The 19,726-nt window shown below is 41.5% G+C and overlaps 2 protein-coding genes and 1 long non-coding RNA gene across 4 annotated transcripts; 2 read left to right on the top strand and 1 right to left on the bottom strand.

The window, feature by feature from the left end:
• The first annotated feature begins 68 nt into the window (after positions 1 to 68).
• LOC129580843 (uncharacterized) lies at positions 69 to 2,006 on the top strand. Its single transcript, XM_055471553.1, has 2 exons — positions 69 to 493; positions 687 to 2,006. Exons 1-2 carry the CDS (start codon positions 409 to 411, stop codon positions 1,661 to 1,663), a joined length of 1,062 nt encoding a protein of 353 aa, XP_055327528.1. The 5' UTR covers positions 69 to 408; the 3' UTR covers positions 1,664 to 2,006.
• Positions 2,007 to 12,565: 10,559 nt separating this feature from the next.
• LOC129581329 (uncharacterized) lies at positions 12,566 to 13,534 on the bottom strand. Its single transcript, XM_055472333.1, has 3 exons — positions 13,132 to 13,534; positions 12,964 to 13,068; positions 12,566 to 12,861 (listed from the first exon to the last, which is right to left on the bottom strand). Exons 1-3 carry the CDS (start codon positions 13,377 to 13,379, stop codon positions 12,642 to 12,644), a joined length of 573 nt encoding a protein of 190 aa, XP_055328308.1. The 5' UTR covers positions 13,380 to 13,534; the 3' UTR covers positions 12,566 to 12,641.
• A 1,499-nt stretch (positions 13,535 to 15,033) lies between these two features.
• On the top strand, positions 15,034 to 17,219 carry LOC129602696 (uncharacterized). 2 transcript variants are annotated; one of them, XR_008692433.1, is made up of 4 exons: positions 15,034 to 15,244; positions 15,381 to 16,009; positions 16,899 to 16,986; positions 17,051 to 17,219. It is a non-coding gene; the product is annotated as an uncharacterized LOC129602696 (long non-coding RNA). The 2 variants fall into 2 exon arrangements; XR_008692432.1 differs by having other exon boundaries at positions 15,036 to 15,244; positions 16,899 to 17,219.
• Positions 17,220 to 19,726: the final 2,507 nt, after the last annotated feature.

Raw genomic sequence — 19,726 nt, 5'->3', positions numbered from 1 at the left:
GGGTCACTAATTGATAAAATACGGTATTTTACGAAGTCGCTATTTTACCGCAGTTTTTGCTGCAAAAAAGCTTTTGGCTATTTTGAATCACTGCTGAATACTGCTGCACAACGGCCATAGCCTTTATTCTACAGCGCAGTGTTATCCGAGCACGGTGTGACTGCTCGGCTGAGTAGGAGATGGCTAAATGTGATAATCCGCTCACTCGCTGCTTTCGAAGTCTTTCCCGCCGTGCGTTGGGTACGTTAATTCTTTCAGTCAAAGCGCTTGGTTCTCTAAACACGTCAAATTCTGTTTTTATTGAGTGGACAGCATACTCCTGGTTGGTAAATGTCCTGATAATAGTCGATGGATCAGCACACACGAAATTTTTGTCAGCGATAATATTTGTTGCCGCTGACGAAGAGAATGCTGATTGAATGTTGCATCATGAACGCAGTGCGGTGCGGTCCGTGCGGATTGTTTATCTTGCTCCACATACATAATAATCTCGGTAAGACGTTGTGTTCTACTATGTTTGATGAGAGAAAGTACCGAACAAAATTATTATGTGCGCTTGTATTCGTATATTATGAACTGACTTATTCGACTTAAAATATTTTTAAAAAAATTTTCGTTAACCACCTTATTATGTAAATTGAAAGAAGCTATCGTCCTTTTACTCATCTGTTGAAAATATTTTGCAGCTGCGCCGACATACACGGACTCTGACTCACAAAACCCGCAACAGACTTTAACCCGCAACGCTGTTGCTCCCTTCGTGCCGCCATATCCATTTCGAAAAGATTTGTTCACGGAGGAAGAATGCATCCTTTACTTCAGCCTTGCAGCCAAAAGGTCTATGTGTCTGCTTACCCCCGGGGACAGTGTATGCACAATAATTGAAGAGTCACCCCGCAGATCGCAGATGTTGAACACGTACGTGGAGATCGCGTGCCTCCACAGACCTCGATCGTTACTAGTTAAAACCACTCAAAGGGTAAGCCAAATCAGTCCCCAGCGAGCAGTAGTGCTGTATTTGACGGAAGTGCCTGGTAAAGAAGATTTGTTAACCGTTGACGTCGTCGGACCAATCCGCAACCAAACCGTACACATTGGCATGTTCGGCTGTTATTCGCCGAATACTACAGCCAGGGTGTACGAACTGGGTGTTATTCCCAATCTCCACAGTTTTGCCTTCTATAGCTGTTTCAGTCTAGCGATCCACAAATTCGAATTCACTCACATGCCACAACTGCGACAGATCGTGTTCTCTTTATCCACAATTTCCACATTGGAACCAGGCACCTTCACAGACTTGCCAAACTTGCGTACCTTGATTCTGGAAAAAAGTTGGATCGTGGAGTTATTTGGCGCTAGCACTCCAAGCTCATCCAACAATTATTCCGCCAGCGTTAACGATCTGGACTATCTTCATAATCTGCATTGTGACTGCTCATTTGCCTGGTTGCGCCGTTTTCTGAAGCAGAAACCGTATCTGATCGAAGCAAAAGAGCCCGGCGAAGTGTTCAGAGTGGGAAACTATTTCTCTGCAGCTGTTAAGAGAAATGGGAATGATACGAATGTCTTCAGTGTGGACTGTTTGAAAAACGTGACCTTGGAAAATATTTGGACTGGCAATCAGTTTTCGTACAATGAACATTGCTCTGACGATATCTGTTAATTTCTATTCTGATGCTATCATGACGCATGCTACTCGAGTAGGGATGGGATAAAATCGATCGTATTGAAGAACGTGCAGATACAGAGTGCGATTCGCTGTACCATTGTATTAACCGTATAATGGCCCTTTATTCTACATGGCGAGTCGGATTACTAGCGACCTGCAATAAAAAGAACGTGGACGATTTGTCTTACGGAGGCACACAAGTTGTTAGGTGTAAAGTGCTAGGTTGCGCGCGTTTTGTGATTACATAAGTGTAAGACAATTTTGGCGTCCATTGTATGGTAATTTCTTTTTTTTAATATGCGTTGCTATTTGTTATTATTCTTTCAAAATCTATGAATGTGCCATTTTCATAACATATTACATTTTGCTGATCTCTTAGCTGGTTGTGGCGCGTGCCAGAGCCGTTGATGAGACGTTGTAATGATTGTCTCAAATGAAGAGTACACTGTAGTGTATACGTAAGTACGTACACGTACACTGATGAAGACGTGATGTGCGCGCGCTCGTACGATTGTCTCGTGAATGTTGTGCGATTGTGTCCGTAGCAACTGGACAACTAATGTCCCTACAGTAGTGTTCCTACGCTGTCTACTGTAGTAGGGATGCCAAAAACTTGAGTTAACAACTTGACATTCTTGACTTGACTTTCGACTTGGTTTTTACAAAAAGTCGAACTTTTCAAATTACTTGGACATCCAAGTTTACTTTTTTGACTTGACTTTGAAGCTCAAGTCAAGTTATTAACTTGAAGTCGACTTCAAGTCGACTTGAAGTCGAATAAAAAGTAATACGAAAATTTGCGTATAGGGGAGTTATTAGGCGTCACACACCCGTTCCATGTACTGCTCCAGTCATCGAGCTTTGCCTCCTGGCTGCACATATAGTCTATGCAGCCGTGTGGTCATAATCCACTTTGATGGCTGGAACAGTACAGCGAAAGTGTGTTGTACGACACCATTATCAAAACATTTTAAAGATATAACGCAGAAAATGTCGGTTTACTTTAAAATTCCTCAAATTTTTTAAAAAACTCGCAAGTCGACTTGAAGCAGAACTTGAGAACTTGGTTTCACAAACCAAGTCGACTTCGTTGACTTGGTTTGGAAGGATAAGTTCAAGTTAATAACTTGACTTTTCCTCCAAGTTTTTTCGATTAACTCGAGTTAATAACTTGATAAGTCGACTTCGCCAAGTATTTGGCAACCCTATACTGTAGTTAGTTGGTTGTGTGCACCTTCACAGGCGGATAATAATAAAGATTATTATACCGTTATACAGATATGACGTAGACGCTCATGATATTAAAATTTTCAGCTTTATTGAGATTAATATTGTTGAAATCACTGTATTAATTTGCACCGAGCGCGAAGCGCGAGGTGCTGGAATTAAGCCTTCGTCAAAAGCATAAAATCTGTCTCACGCCACAAAGAGCGTACGTCACGCTTTTCCTACTCCACAATCCCGATACCATTTCCCAATAGTACTGGCGCCCGCGCACGTGCGTTAATGCGGTTCGCAACCACCGCTAGTTTGTTAATAATCAAGAGAGTACGTAATACGTACAAGCTGCTTAGCGACTTTGAATGAGTGGTAACTGTCTAAGTATAATTTGACAGCAGAACAGACAAACAAAGCGGGCGGCAGAAATTTAATTCTGATTTTTCGTCAGCTGCGATGTGAAGGGACCGCACATTGCTCAGTATGTGCATGTAGTTTCCCTAGCGCTCCCATGAGATCGGGTTCTGGACAGGTATCTGGCAGTTCAGTAAACGATTTCTATGAAACTTCTTTTAGCGAGAAAACGGAAACCATTTGTGTAAACTTCAAAAAACTGATCCCATAGCGTGGGGCAGACGCACTAGTGTGGACCCAGGGCCGTAGCGAGGGTATAGGCGCACTGGCGCGCGCCTACCCCTCCTCGGCCAACTTTTGAATAATATTTGCGCCCGAAACTGGCGCACAGGCGCACGGGCGCAAAATTTCTAGATTTTTCAAAAGGCGCAGCGGGCGCCACTGGCCGTGCTCTCGTGGCGCAGATTGGACTTTGGCCGGATGTGCCTTGGTCTGACGTACGGCGATCAAGAACTATAATAATTAAACTATTTATATTAATTAAAGTATTAAAGCCCCGCCTGTTTATACGGGCGTAACGGGCGCAGGCTTCGAAATTTATGGGCACAGTGGGCTCAGACTGACCTTCGAAGCGGGCGCAAATGGCGCAGCCAAATTGCGCCTACCCCATCCCACGGACCTCGCTACGGCCCTGTGTGGACCCAATGTCTTTACATTTTGCGCAAAGCGCATACAAACATGAACGACCGTTTTTACGGGAAAAGAGGATTTTAGAACTCTTTCGATATAAAAATTCATATAAAATAATCGGAAAGTTCGTTCCAGTTGCTGAAAAAAGTATGAGTAGTGAAAATCCTAGTTCGGTGAGAAACCCGTTTTCTTTTTATGTGCGTTTTTGCGAAAATCTGGCCTTTTGCGAAATATTAAAATTCTCATTATTATTATTATTATTTTTACTATACATAGAAATTTTTTTACAATAAATAAATACTGAATGAATAAATTCAAACGTAACGCAACTTAAAAATTCCTCCCGCTTCTAAAACGCACAGATGAAGCCATTCTGAAGTGGGCATAATAATCAGGTCGGTCCAAAGCCTGTTGGTTTCTGGTAAAGCCGGACTGAAAATACGCGAAATGCTGTACATGCATTTACATTTTTAAGTGTCATTCGCCGCAAAACGGATAAAAAGCAGGCAAAATGGAGTACAATTCCAGCAAATATTGTGATCAGGCACTTAACTGACTTCCTTACTGCAGAGTTCGGGTTATCTCTGTACCTAATCCAATTGCCAAATTACCGAAAAAGTTATCATGAGTATTGTGCCGGTTGCCGAATGTGCACATTTCCCAGACTAAGTGGCCTCAGTTCCTTTCGATATTTAAGCGAATGTTTAACGTATCGCAATCTAACGCATACCTCCAGGACCAATAAATCTTCGCGGTACGGATTCGAATTTCTTTAAATCTATTTGAGTTAGTTTTATTTAAAACCTCGTGAAGCAGCAAGCGCAGAATGATAGTAGTTCGAACTGTGGTTACGGTCTTTTCTGCTTGGATGACCGGCTGGTTGTTGCACGACCGGACAGTGCTTGCTTATCCTGATCCACTGAATCGGTACAATTTCATGGTAAGCGCCTCTTGAAAAATCTGTCAAATGTTTTTCACTCGTAATTTTTTCTCTACCTTTTCGTGCTCACACAGTGCACAGTCTATCCCACTAAAGAAATGTTTAAAAAGATTACCGATCTGCGTGATGCCCGGTGTGGTGAGGCGACTATCATGGCAATTCGTAACAGCAGCACGGATATTGTCAATTACCAAGTCCATTACACGGTAAGTTCTTTCACGCACCGTGACCGTATTTAACTGTTCTGTAATCAATGTCAGCACGCTGATTTATTGATCTGGATATATGTTTCTGTTTCACCATACAACTTTTTGAGGCAGTTTTGACAGTCGAGTTATTTACTGGCTTTCACTTTGAACGAGCCGTAACGTGGGTATGAGATTGTGAGGACTGATGTATTTATTCCATTTATGTATTTTCTTTTTTGATTTATGTGAAGATTTACTTTAAGCACGATGACCTGAGATAGCTTCCAAATTCACGGCTTTTATCGAAATTATGCGGCCATGCCCTGCTAAAGAAGCTTTTTCGAAATTATTTTGAGCGTTTCGTGGCTGCTTATTTCATGAACTGTACGATAAAAGCGCATTATACAGATACATATGACTTCCGCTCGTGGGTGAAGCTGGAGGTTAAAATAAATTTCTAATGTTCGACCGAAAACGATGTACCAGAGATCTGGTTATGCACCCAGCACCAATATTCTTCAAATACATACTTATTACGCACATGTAAATCCGCTGTGGACATAGCCATAAGAAAGTGTCATACTGAATCACATACAACTGAATTTTCATCATATTCTTAAAATTCTGTTATTTCTTTTCCGGTTTTGAAAGGTTCCAAGATTTAGAAAAAAAATTTACATTAAAAAAGAAACTGCAACAGTAATTCAATGTTAAACACCTTGCCAAGCCACTTGCAAAAAGATGTAGCTTCCCTGCCGTACAGGTATTTAGTACATGCCATCAACGATCGATGTCGTCACGATGTGTGAAGAATATTATAGCAAGTGTTCTCTCTTCATATTATTATTATTTAGTGCGACCGCATGGAGCCAGACCAATCTGTACAGTGCAGTAACATCCCCGATTCTATGAAGTGCAAAGAGAAGAACGACTGTAAATGTTGCGAGGTACCTATGATGCAGGAGCTTTGCCAGTTCTACCGGTTCTCTCTGGCACATTACTGGGATACTTGCGAAGGATTCACACTGCAGGGTACCACCAGTATCCCGCCCCGCGCAGTGGATTCCAGTGTCCCGGTTTCTCCTGAAGTGGACATTGTGACAACCACAGTTCCAGCGGCTGGACGTCACCATTCAGGTAACATCAGTTGTCCACTGAAGAAACCTGTTTAACACAGGAACGGCAATAAGTGTGCGTGTATATGCGACAGGCAAAGCTTATTGTCCCGACAGCGACGACAGTACTGCCCGTAACATCTGTTTTTATCAGCAACCGCTAATGGTCTTGGTTGAGAAGAACAACTGCCTGCAAAAGGTTACCGTGGGTTCGCCTATACATAGATAAAGATGGTTGGCAAAACAATATCGCTCACATGTCAGCGGAACAGCTTGAGACCTGGCACGGGATGTCTCCCATTGCGGAAGATGCCTTCAACAGTGCACTAACAGACCTGAATAGCTGCACCATGTCTGTCGCGCTGACGCGTGAACTTATCATGCCGCGATGTGCTGGGTGTTGGGGAAGAGAAGGGGTAAAAGTTTTCCGCGAGAACGGATTCAGAGTGCCCCAAAGCGGAGCGCAAGGCTAACAACACCGCGGATATCACCTGATGATAATTTCTTGGGCGCCGTGAAGAAGCTTATTGTTATTACACCTATTTTTACAATTGCTAAAATAGTAGAACCACGATTACCACGATTGTCTTAATTGGCTGTTAAAGATATCTAATGATTTTGATTACAGACTTCAGATGTGTGCTTTAAATCATAATATGAATACTGCTAGAATCAATGACTAGTCGAAGTTTAAATTTCGAAACGCAACTCTAGTACACGAAATGGTATGAAACTTGATGCAGAAGTTTGAACAGAACTTTATTTCGCCCCGATGTTGTTGTGACCGGCGTAGTGTACATATACAGTCAAACGTTTTTACCTGAACCTCCTAGTTATTTACCCTCCGTCCTGGACTGTCTGAATGTTGTACAAAGGTGTCGGGTATTTCCCAAGGGGAGAGTTATGTTTTTTCTATGGTAACGAGAGGCGTGTTTTGCCTACATTTCTAACAACAACTGTCATAATCATTATGCTTGGTGATTAAAGGGTAGTTTTTCATGGCGTTTTGCATGTTATGCACCGCAAGATCCGATTCGCTATTTGACCGATATATTGAAAAAAACCCGGATTTTCTGTGAGATGTTCTCTCGCTGGCGCGACAGGCTGTCTGATACGCAACGCAAAGGCTGGGTGAACTGCAATGCTGGCAGCTGTACAGGTTCCCAAAAAAAGGTGTAGCCAGAGTGTAAAAGGGGGAATAGCATAGCCTGCCACTGGTGGCTGATGCCGGCAATAGCATGTAGCATTTCGTTACTGGCAAGCGCTAAAACATAGCAGTTTTCAAAATGATGTGGAAATAGCCGAACATACTCGTAATTCTGACATCAACAAAAGCTATTATAAAACGAAATAAACTATCAAACATTTTGATTTCTTATTTTAAACTTGTACAAGCAAATGCCATCTACACCCAAACTCGAATCTCCAAAAACCGAGTTTAAACTGAATTTTCTGTACGCCAGCCTGAAACCTGTTGCGCGCCTCGCTGCCTACCACTGCACTGAGCGCTGCATCGCCGTAAAACAGATTAAAAAAAGTGCGTGCATTTCGCATCGCACATTTAGTTGCTGCTTAGTTCTTACTTCGAAGTTATGTATGTAGCTCATGTTTCATGTATGCGGTATGCCTAGAAAGTGGAGAACTAGGCAACTGCAAGCAATTTCAAGTGGGTATGGTATTGGTGTCGGTCGCTTATGTCTGCATATTTCAAGTGCATTGTTACAAGCATCGCAGCCAGAGAGCGGAAAAAGCGAGTACAATTTATGCAAATATGCTGATTATCACTGGAACCAAGGTATCAGACAAATATAAGTAAGTTTAATAGAACAGCGGCACGAACTGCGCAATTAATCACTGTTCGGACAGTGTTAATCACTGTTTGTTTAAGACAGTTTTTTTCACGCTATCTTTAGAGTGTCATTCGTAACAATGTTGCTATCGTTGGCAGTTCGTATTCTGGTGTTTGGCATGATACCCAAAGTTTTCGCGCTTGTGGTTTGCAAGGTCATGGGTGAATGCTCCGATGATAAGGCTGACAGACCGTTGATGGGTAAAGTGAGCATGGTCATCCATCCTTGCTGTGTACCGATGGTCATGATGGTGATCTCGAAAATTTATATCTGCCTCCAAAAGGTCATCTGCGGTACCCGTCCAGAGCAGACTGTGATGTTCAAGTTTGCGCGCGGAGGCTGGCCATATGCCCCGATCGACGCCTGGTCGGGATCATTATAATTAAACAACGCCTGGGACAGGCTTGAATCGTATAAAAGACACCATTTGAACATAGCGATTAACAAACTGGATACCTGCATGAACGCAACAAACGGTGCTCAAAATCAGTGCGAACGGTGCAAAGAGCAGAAGGAAGTGAAGAGACTGTACATTATTGGATATGCTGCACAGGAGCCTAAAAGAAGTCGGACACATGTATTGTGGACCGCATAATTTTGCTTGCCAGTTTTTTTTACGTACTCTGTAGCTGGTTCTATCAACGAGCACCGCCAGCGCAGAAAATGTTGCCGTTTCGCTTTAATATTTACGATAACAATCGTAATGACCATATGCACCATGTTTCAGTTCTACAGATACAGTGACAAAACTGTAGTCTCGGCTGTCTCGCATATGTACTGGTTTATTTATTTCCCAGAAATAATAAGCGTCCCGCACAACTTTTCAAAGAAAACGGCAATCAAACTATTTAAGCGGATTAATAAAAACCAATACTAGTAACTCTGTCCGGATCCCTTTTATATTCCTCAAAGAAAGTTAAACAAATTTAAACCAAAAAACCACATATCCTCCCGTCCCTGTGCAAAAAAACTCTGAATAAATAAAATTTTTGAAACCATGCTCAATCGTCGCGAGGGCGGCTGCCACATGAGACATGAAGTTTTTTAAAACGATTCTTTTCGGTGTTGTGGCTCAACCATGCACGGAAAATCTTTTTGCAGCTGTGTGATAAATTTTTCATGTAAAATTTCTAAACAATGAAAAACACCTTCGCAATATGTTTCAATTTTTTGCTGTAAACATAATGTGCGTATTCATTCAGTGCATTCTGGTAGGAAGCCAGGTTTCTTTAAAAATTTGTTTCCCATATTTAAAGATTGTTTGGAAATATGGACAGATTACGGTATTTACCTTAACACCCGTAAGTGTGCAACAGGAATGCATTCAGTGCGTATAAATCACCGGCACCGCACTCGAAAAAAATGCACAACTCTACTATTAATATAGTACGATCCGAAGGAAAGTTTTTGTAGTGATTTGTTTACAGTATCTGTATTACGAATTTAGAGGAAGCGGATATTTCGCCGCATTCTAGGCGGCCAGATACAGATACACTTTAGCTGTTTCATCGCGCTATAATTCGGCAACATAATCTGCCATAGTTGTTGCTTTGATTTCCCTCACATTGCCTTTCTTCAATTTCTTACAGTCTGACAGGCTACTATGGTTTCTTAGGATTCTAATGTTCTTAGAAAAAATAGAAATCGTAGATTTTCTTTAATTAAAGGTGCGGTAAATTAGATTAGTCAAAGGTAATCTGCTAGTCTAATTTGAGGCAAAACAGCGCAAGGCTGTTTTGATGCAACGTGCGACAGAAGGCTAGAAGGCCAAACTTTAACCAATTAGACGCACACTGACTCGCCATAGCCTTTTCGTGTTCAAAGGATTTGTGAAAACTTTCAAGAGATTTGTATGAGCTAGCGGATAGAAAAACTTTATTTAAGAACGTACAATGACATTCCACGAAGCATAAGCCTTTGCTAATTAGAAATATGATCAGCTCTTCATAACTGAAAGAAGCCGTTCCCGAAATGAGTGACCCTTCGACAACCCTACCAAATATAATTAAAGTGACCAGGGTCACGATTTAGTGTAATACGGTTATCGGTCAACTTTCATAATGGCTAACATTTTGCACATTTGCCGGTTCTGATAAGCACATCTTCGAAGATATGCTTAAACTGATAAACACATCTTCGAAGTTTACATTCTCTTACTCAAACTTGGTAACTCGAATAGAAACAATTTTGATTGAGAACGGGCAGTGGTCAGGATGATTATTATTACAAGCCGTACTGGCTATGATCGGCTACTGAATGTCTTACCAAACTTGCTTTGGATGAAAAACAAATTGACCTGCAGTGTTTGTGCAACACAAGCATGTAGTGTACACGGTTAAACAATAAACAGAATGTAACGAACTGATGTTATGGACATGTTATGCACACAATAGCTAAGATCCAAGGATGCATACAACCTTTTTAACGCGAAAACGATTTCTTCAAAGATCGCTTAATAATCTTAAAATCGACTCAAAAGAGCAATTGGGGTGCGCGAAGATGAAAATTTACGTGCTTGAACAAGAGCTTTGAGCTACCTGCGTCATACAGAGTATTACTGCCTCTCCATTCCAGCTATATTGCAAAGCCAAGTGTACTTATGCGATAGCACTCAGCCTATCGTCCATACCCGGTAAATATGCTTACTGATCTCCAAAGCATAGCAGGAAGTAATAGCCAGAGCTAACAGATATCAGCAGAACAAGATGCATTGTACGAAAACTCATTGCCTGCCCAAATATTCTCCAAGGTAATGTTTTTCGAACAATCGACGCTGAAAGCTTCCGTATCGTTCCCTTTTCGCCTTACAGCTGCGGAAATATAGTTTCCAATAATGAACACTTCACCGGGATCTTTTGCTTCGATCAGATAAGGTCTCTGCTTCAGAAAACGGCGAAACCAGGCAAATGAGCAGTCACAGTGTAAATTATAAAGATAGCCGAGATAGTCAACAGAGACTGAGCTGCTGCCGCGGTTAGGATTCTTCGCACTAAACAACGCCTGGATAAGTTTTCTCTCCAGAATCAAGCTACGCAAGTTAATCAAGTTGGTAAATGTGCCCGGCTCCAGAGTGCTGATCGTGGAGAAAGTGAAAACAATCTGCCGTAGTTGTGGCAGCCCACCGAAATCAGATTTGTAGATCGCTTGATCGTGGCAGAAATAGAAAGCAAAACTGTAAAGGTTGGGTATTGTACCCAGTTCGTATATCCTGGCGGTAGTATTCGGCGAATAGCATCCAAACATGCCAATGTGTACGGTTTGGTTGCGGACGGGGTCGATGACGTCAACGGTAAGCAAATCTTCAGTATCAGATTCATCCAAATGCAGCACTACCGCACGCTGGGGACTGATCTGGCTCACCTGTTTTGTGGTTTTGGCTACTAACGAGCGAGGTTCGTGGAGGCAGGGGATCTCCACGTACGTGTTCATCATCTGCGATCGGTAGGGTGATTTGTCATTTAATGCACATGAACTGAAGCCGAGGACCAGCATGCAGATAGCTCCTTCAGCTTCCAGATTGTAGTAAAGGATACATTCTCTCACCGTAAACAAATCTTTTCGAAAAGGATGCGGTGTCACGACAGGAGCAACCACGCTGCGGGTTAAAGTCATGTTTTGTGGGAAACAATCAGAGTCGGTGTATTTCGGTTCAGCTGCAAATACATATTTCAAACGGCTGAGTAAAAGGACGATCGCTTTTTACAATTTACGTAAGATGGTTTCTGAAAGGCTCTCTCTCAAATTTTTGTATGTCGAATAAAACAACTTATTGTGTGTGAGATTACAAAGTACACATAATTATATTGTCCGGTACGTTCTCTCGAGGAATATAGAATGGTTTACCAAGATTCCTTTGAACGTAGAGCAAAATAAACATACAGCACAGTGATACTTTTGTGATGCAATTTTCATTCAGCATTTTCGTTCCAGTTGCAATGAATATTATCGCTGAAAAAATTGCATATGTTCTGATCGATCGATTGTTATCGCTACGTTTTCCAACCAGGAGTATTTTGCTTGCTAGCTACTGTAAATATGGAATTCGACGTGCTTCGAGAACCGAACGCTTTGACTAGAAGAATTAATGTACCCAACGCACGACGGGCGACGGCAAGACTTTACTAGCAGTGAGTTAGCGGACTATCACATTTAGCCATCTCCTACTCAGCCGAGCAATCAGACCGTGCTCTGATAAAGCCCCCAAGCAAACCTTATGCGAGCATTTTGCAAACTGATTCGACATGTTTACTCGTAAGAGAACGGCGCTAACAGGGGAATGGAAAACAACGGTAGCGTTAACACTGCCGCTTTTCCAGCCGACAAGTTAAAATAATACAAATATCAGGACAAACTTTATTGCCGAACTTATTCTTTTAGCCACTGACTTACATAAGAAAACACATAAAAGCAAATTAAGATTGCAACGAAGCGACGCTGGCTATAGCGATTCTAGTTTAAATGATCTTCTCCATATTTACTGTTCAGTGGTAGCACCGTTCGACACCTCCTTTGGCCGAGGGAGGTCGCTGAAGTGCCGGACAGAGCGGCAGCGGAGTAGGGCTGCCCGGTCGGGCCACCCTTGACGGATTTAGTTGTCTTTCCCCCACTTTGATTGGTTCAGCGGACGGTCCTGCCAGCTGGTGTCAGAACTTTGGGCGCGGCAGGAGTTTTGCCCAGGGCGGTTTTTGGTGCAGGGGCTGCGGAGCGGGATCCGGCGGTGCCCACTAAGGCTTGCATATTGGGAGACATGGGGGCGATGTAGTCAGCGGGAGGTGTGTCGAAGAGCGGTCTGTCAGAGTACAGACGGGAATTGGCGAAACCGGCATACTGAGCGAACCTGACAATTAATGCCAAAGCCGTTGCCAGCATCCGTACTTTATATTATATGAACTTCCAATTTGATTCCTTGCTTATCCGCACTAAATGCTTAGTCACTTACCCTTCGCAGTCAACATTGAAAAAATAATCACACACCAGGGTAATCTGGTTGAAAATAGTCAAATTGGTGCACAAATAGCTGGTCCGGTTCCCGTTAATGTCACACCTAATGTACACGAAGTAGTCGTCAGTACAATAACAAGCCTACTATATTGCAGCGCCGACGAACCTATGGAAAACCTGACAGTATGTGCCGACATCGGCATAAAATCCCGGGTACATCTGCGCGCTACAGTCGAAGTTACTGGAAACCGGCACCTCCGCCAGCATGGGATACGCGTGTCCAGCCACAGCACTGGATAAAATGTCAATGACTTCCGCAGCCGACATGGCAGGTTTCAGGATGTCCCATACATATTTTTTCTCACCATTGGCCGCACACAGAATAGCAAAAAATATGGCTGCGGGAACTATCATGATCTTGTCAGACGGATTCCCAAGAACTGAAGTTCCCAAGAATTAAGGAAGTAGGCAACTGAGATAATGTGCCGACATCGTTCAGATCGACGAAGCGGTCGGTACTGAAGATATTGAAGCTGAAGCTACTGGAGCTGCGGAGATACTAATGCTGACCGGTAAAATTTGGAATGCAATTCAGTAAATGCATAATGAATGCCAGCTAGAGCCTCAGTAGCTTTTATACAAATTAAGCAGCTCGTGATTATGGACACGCGTTTTATTTGTGTAACATGAGCAATCATGTTTTGTAATCTGTAGTCGGAAGTAGCCTCCAGTCTACTTCATGCTCATGTGATTCATGTTAGGTAATCTGTTGCAGAAAGTCACCTTCCTGCTACTCCCTACTAAATAGCTAGAGGTGTTTTACTTCCGCGTTGGTCGAAATAAAAATAACGCCGCTGGGCTCAGAAAAATCAGTGTTAGGTTTAGTCATCTTCTAGCACTGATCTGTTTCATATAGCAGAACCCTTCGTTAATTGATGGCTCCACCAGTCCCTAGTTTGCATTCCCAAAATTTATATTGACCTTTTCAAATCGATTATCTAATGGACTGTCCAGAAGACCTTTCGCCATCAACTATCTTATGATTTTTTAATTGTTATTGCTTTTTTACTCCCGGTTTTCTTTTTTACCCGGTTCGGTTCCATAGATCCACCATTTACAGAGTACATGAAATTTTAAGAAAAAGCTTGAGCAGTTTTCTTGCAATTGCGTCGGTAAAAACAATGACGAAATACAAAAGCCAGGCCACGCGAGCCACTGCACTACACCATGATTACGTTGAACACTTGTCGGCATTACCGCCACGGTTTTTAAAAGGCAGGATGAGTGTCTGCAGGCTCCATTGCTTGCCGTTCTCAAAGTTTCCGCGGCCAATTCATATCTATTTCTTATTTCAAGTTTTGGCTACATAAAGCTGTAAAAACCCGAAATTTCAGAAAATGTGGGTCGGCCTATTTTACCTTTGGCGTCCCTTTGCCTTTTCCTTTACCTTTTTCAAGTATATCTGTACGTTTACCTTTGCCTTTTGTCCCCGTGAATACCTTTACCGTCCCAGTGCACCGTTGAAGAACGCCGTTCGAAAAACCTTTACCGTTAATTGACCGTTGAAAAATAAATTACCGTTGACACTTTGCTATTCATACAATATCTTGCTTTTGTACAGTATCTTGAAATTATTTCGTGACCAATAAATTGTGTATTACTTTTGCGACTAGCATGAATTTCGATTCTAATAATTATTTGACTATTGCCACTGCCTTTGAATACCTGTTATAATTACCGTATTCGCACCGGGTTTTTTCACACATTCTGTTAGTTTCTGACCCTTAATCGTCATTCTTATCATCGGTCTGGCATATCATAAATCTGCTGACGATAACGGGTAATGGTAACGGTACTGCTTCCGTATGTCTTGCTGCTCGCTCATAGCAATTTTCCGCTCAAACAACTTTTCATTGCGACTTAATCAGCACGCTTTTGTGTGCCTGCATGGCAGAGTGCAGATAATATGTACGTATAACCAGTTAAACAATCGCACTGAATTTAGTATAATATTAACTTCTCGTACAGAATGAGGTGGTTACAATAGCCAAACGGTGGTGCGAGGTGGTCGCAAAAGCATCACACCATAATTAATGGTCACGAAATAATTTCAAGTTACTGTACAAATGTAAGATATTGTAGGAACGGCAAAGTGTTAACTGTAATTAATTTTTCAACGGTTAATTAACGGTAAAGGTTTTTCGAACGGTGCTTTTAAACGATAAATTGGGACGGTAAAATTATTCAAGTCGGCAAAGGCAAAGGTAAATTAGAAAAAGGTAAATTGACAAGCTAAAGGCAAACTATTATCAATATCTTTACAAGGCAATGTTCCCCAATTAAAGCAGGCGCTTATTGCACCTATAATAATTAGACGGTTCTCAGTAATGCGTAGGATAAATAGGCTACTTCCAGGCGGAGGGAATCGGGAACGGGGCCGAGGGTGTAGTCGTACCGTTGGACTCAACTTCCTCCAAGTCTTTCGGCACTGCGCATCCATTCTGGATTAGAACTTTCACCGACGCTAGGTCTCCGCACTCATCGCATCCTCTCCCCTTGCTGCAGTTATCCAGAACTCTTAGCTCAGTGGTAAAAGCATATGCCGGAATAGGAGACAACCCATTCCAGGTTTCATGCCGGCCCGAGAACCAGTAAGCGATGTTGACTGCGTAATCTTTGCCTGCCACACTTCCAATGGGCGCACCGGCGGTGATCTTCTGCAAACAGTTCCACTTATCTACACAATCATCAGCACCGGCACGAAACAGCTCCCCTCGAGAATACTGTCGTTGTCGGGACAAAACGTTTTACCTGTCAGACATACACATACACCCATTTACTGCTTTTCTCTTTTACAGAACTTTCTTCAATCGGCTACTGCTGTCACTTGAATTTTGATGCGGGACCACAGGAATTGTGGCTGTTAGTGCGCCCACAGCGAGGAAGGGGTCGGCTCTGTGATTATCTGGCAAGTATCCAAATGACGGCTTAGAGAAAACCGGAGACTCTGTCAGACGCTTTCTTGCATGAAGACCTTGCAGCAGGTACACTGGCTTTCCGGTTTGCACTGCATGGACCGGGGGTGTTACGGCACTGCACTGACTGGTCTGGTTGCACCGGGTCGCACTAACCAGCGACGCGTCACCGGCTCCCCTCTCAGAAAAATTTCGTATTTTGTAGGATGACAGAGTAACAATATTGTATTCCTAAAAAAATAGTTTCATCCGCTATGATCAACAGGGAGGGGCCAAACAAAATTAAAAAGTTAAAGATACGCTGTGTTATAGCCAATGCATTGCTTTGTACGATTATAAGATATACTGTAATAACATGCGGCACTTGCTTTATCGTACAAGGCATACTGGTGTGACTGTTGTGTTCCATATTCTTTCTGTGTTCTTATTGTTAATCCGCTTTTGTTTCTGAAGCTGGTTTGTACTTTGTAGGTGATATAAGTTGACTTATTTTTTAAGACAGAATCTGCAGGTCATATGTTCATATTTCGATTTCAGTTTGCGCTATCAGTTTTTAGCACAAATACTGCTAGCACGAAACCCGAAGTAAGGCCGATCTGTCTCTATAAAATAAATAAAATTGCCATTTACTAGAAATGGGTAAACAGAGAATTTTAAGCCAACATAAGCGTACGAAGTGGCTCATTGCCATATGGGCCATATTAAGTCGTATAAGTAGCTACTTAATTAGCGTACAAAGCAATGCATTGGCTATAACATAGTGTAACTTTAACTTTTTAATTTTGTTTGGCCCCTCCCTGTTGATCATATCAGATGAAACTATTTTTTTAGGAATACCCTATTGTTACTCTGTCATCCTACAAAATATGAAATTTTTCTGAGAGGGGAGCCGGTGACGCGTCCCTGGTAAGTAATTACATAAATACGTGTAATCGCGATTGATTTTCTGGTAATTTAGCATTTACATTCGGCACGGAAATCACCTGAAATTTGGGAAAAGGAAGTTGGTTGAGTGGATGACAATAATATTTGCAGGAATTTCGCTTGTTAGTTTCAGCGTTCTGGCTGTTTTCCGGCGAATAGCACTTTAATATTTTTGCATGTATGCAGCATTCTTCGCAATATTAGCAACACTTTACCGGAATCCAAGAGGCTTCGGACCGATCGGAATATTATACATACCCACTTAAGAGTGGCGAGATCTATGCATTTTAGGCGTAACGACAACTGTTTTTCAACTGCACGCTTTCACCTTGCTTTGAAATCTCTCATTCTTGATTATTTGATGGAAAAAAACAGTCGTGAAAATTGCTCTTCAAATGGTACTCTTATGTCCTTCCTACAAATACTGGGAACTAAAATTCACGTTCTTCATATTCTCCAACAAAAGCTTTATTTGCATTCCAGAGCAACTGGAAGAAGTGTCGAAAAAAGCGAAAATCAAAGCTTTTGTTGTAGCGAGATTCAGAACCTATCGCAAAAAAATATATCAGCAATTGACTTTTTTACTAATTTTGACTTTTTTCCGAAATAGCCAAACGATGCTCCCAAAACTGGGTTTGTAGTTCAATGAACAAATCCAAGTGAATTTCCAGATGCTTGTACAGTATCATTATTACTTTAAGCACATAAGTTCCATTACCGTTTGTAGACTTAATGTGACAAGAGAAGCAGTTTCCAAGAAACTTTTGATGTTATTACTTATATTACGTATTACGTTTGCTTTTGAAATCATTCTTTTGAAAAAATTTTTTTCATAATATATTACCTTTTTGGCCCTATAGATCACGCAAAACACAGAAACTAGAAGCCACTCTGCGGGGTGAAGAACCCAACCAGTAGTCCCACTAAAATGCGGCAAAATAGCCTTAGCGATATTCATGCAACTCTCCACACTTGGCGCAAACGACCTGTGCATTAACCTCTGCTAAAAATGATCACAAAGCAGAAAGAAAGAGTTTTCACATGATAATTACTGGTTTATTTAGTACTTGAGCTGAGAAGAATAAACTGGGCCAACTTGGCGAAAACATGCTTTTAATTGATGCTTATTTTTTGTGCAGACTGACCTGTAAATATATATTAGTTTGTAGCCTAATCTGCAAATTCCTGTAACCGTCCAAAACGTCCGAGGCCGTCTATACGTCAGGACATAAATTTCGGCCTCCCATTAAGGATGATACATGCGCAAACTTTGGATTCCTTTTTTCATTAATTTATAATAACACTGCTGACTAACAGCTCCCTAACTTTTTTGCCGTTCTATGGCAGAAAACACGATCTGACAACAACAACACGGTTTCTTGTATACACTGAAGTTATACTGCATATATATGAGGCGCCGGCCACTGGCTGACATACAGCGGATCACCGTTCTCGGTGACGGCAAGCATGTTATAACGAGTTCAGAAACATCGAAGTACCCTTACTCGTACAGTTGCCTTAACATTAATTTTTTCGGACAACCAGATGACACTCTGTACGAACTCTTATTTTGCCGTAGACTGTAGTTGGCCCTGCTATACCTTAGTTGGCCTGCTATACCTTAGCAGTTCCGTATCGGCACTGTTGTTAGATATGAACATGCACAGGGTCAAAGCTATGCGCAGGAGTTTTTCATTTTCAGAAATTTTGTACTTACTAAGAAAGTTAAACTATTAAAGTACTTTATGTAAAGTATTGCCAGTACTTTATACTTCCCACGTGCCGTGGATCGTGAATTAGTGAAAAGTGAGTACGTTACGTAAAGTGCGGTGTTTTTTCTTGCTAACGGCGTGATCACCAGCGGCGAACAGACGGGCAAAGCGGCAGATCCCACATTCACTGGGATGTTGACAACGCTGCCTGTTGGAATGACAATGGCGCGGCTCGGACCGTCTGTTTGTATTTTTACGAGGCAGCTTGTAAGATGCTAACCCCTTGACGCGCCGTTCCCAGTTTTACTTAACAATAAGCTCCACATTTTATTTTTACAACAAACAACAACAAAATATGTCAACAATTTATAAATATGTGAACACATTTTTCAGAATTCCGCGCACGTATTTAAAAATTTAGTAGGATCAAATAAGAAAATTATTTTCATATTTTTTATTTTATTTTTTGTACATTTTCATCTGGTTGAATTTCTTGGAAATTAGCGTTTTTTCCAGTTATTTCTTCCCTTTTAAGACTTACCAAATTTCTGAACTCAACAAAAACGTCAAAAATATTACTTCTTGCATGAGGATATACAGAGTATCACTCAATGTTTGTAACCGTAAGTTATTTTGTTCATTCTTAATTATGTATTTATTATACAACTTCGTGTAATTGTTTTGTTTCTGTACCGTGATTTCGTAGTAAATATTCTATTACAGTAAATTTAGATGTTTTTCTTATTAAAGAAATTTCTCAAAGAAATATTTTTCTTATGAAAAAAATTAATTTCTTATTATTTTTCTTATTAAAGAAATTCCCAAATTTTGGAAACCTTAGGAACATAGGAAAACCAAAAATTAAGCTTCGTTTCTTCAAGATTTTTCTTCCTTGTCAAGAATCGATCAGATTATGAATGAAAAAGAGGAAAGCACCGGTCTCACATCCGTCACAACCACCTTTTTAGTCGCCCCTGTTAAACGGCTGTAATACAGTTATAATCGTTTCCATAAATATTCAAAATACAAGGATATTAACCAACCTTTTGGATTACTTTAAAATCTCTAACAAATCCATTCCGTGTCACGAGGCAGTTGACGCGACGCGGGGGGGGGGGTGTATATACTCCAGGGTACTGCGCATAGGTAA

The sequence above is a fragment of the Paramacrobiotus metropolitanus genome, unplaced genomic scaffold (genome assembly GCF_019649055.1).
Source record: "Paramacrobiotus metropolitanus isolate TYO unplaced genomic scaffold, Prichtersi_v1.0 Parri_scaffold0000001, whole genome shotgun sequence".
NCBI lineage: Eukaryota > Metazoa > Tardigrada > Eutardigrada > Parachela > Macrobiotidae > Paramacrobiotus > Paramacrobiotus metropolitanus.
The sequence above is the reverse complement of the archived record's forward strand: the minus strand, read 5'-3'. Positions and strand labels throughout refer to the sequence as shown.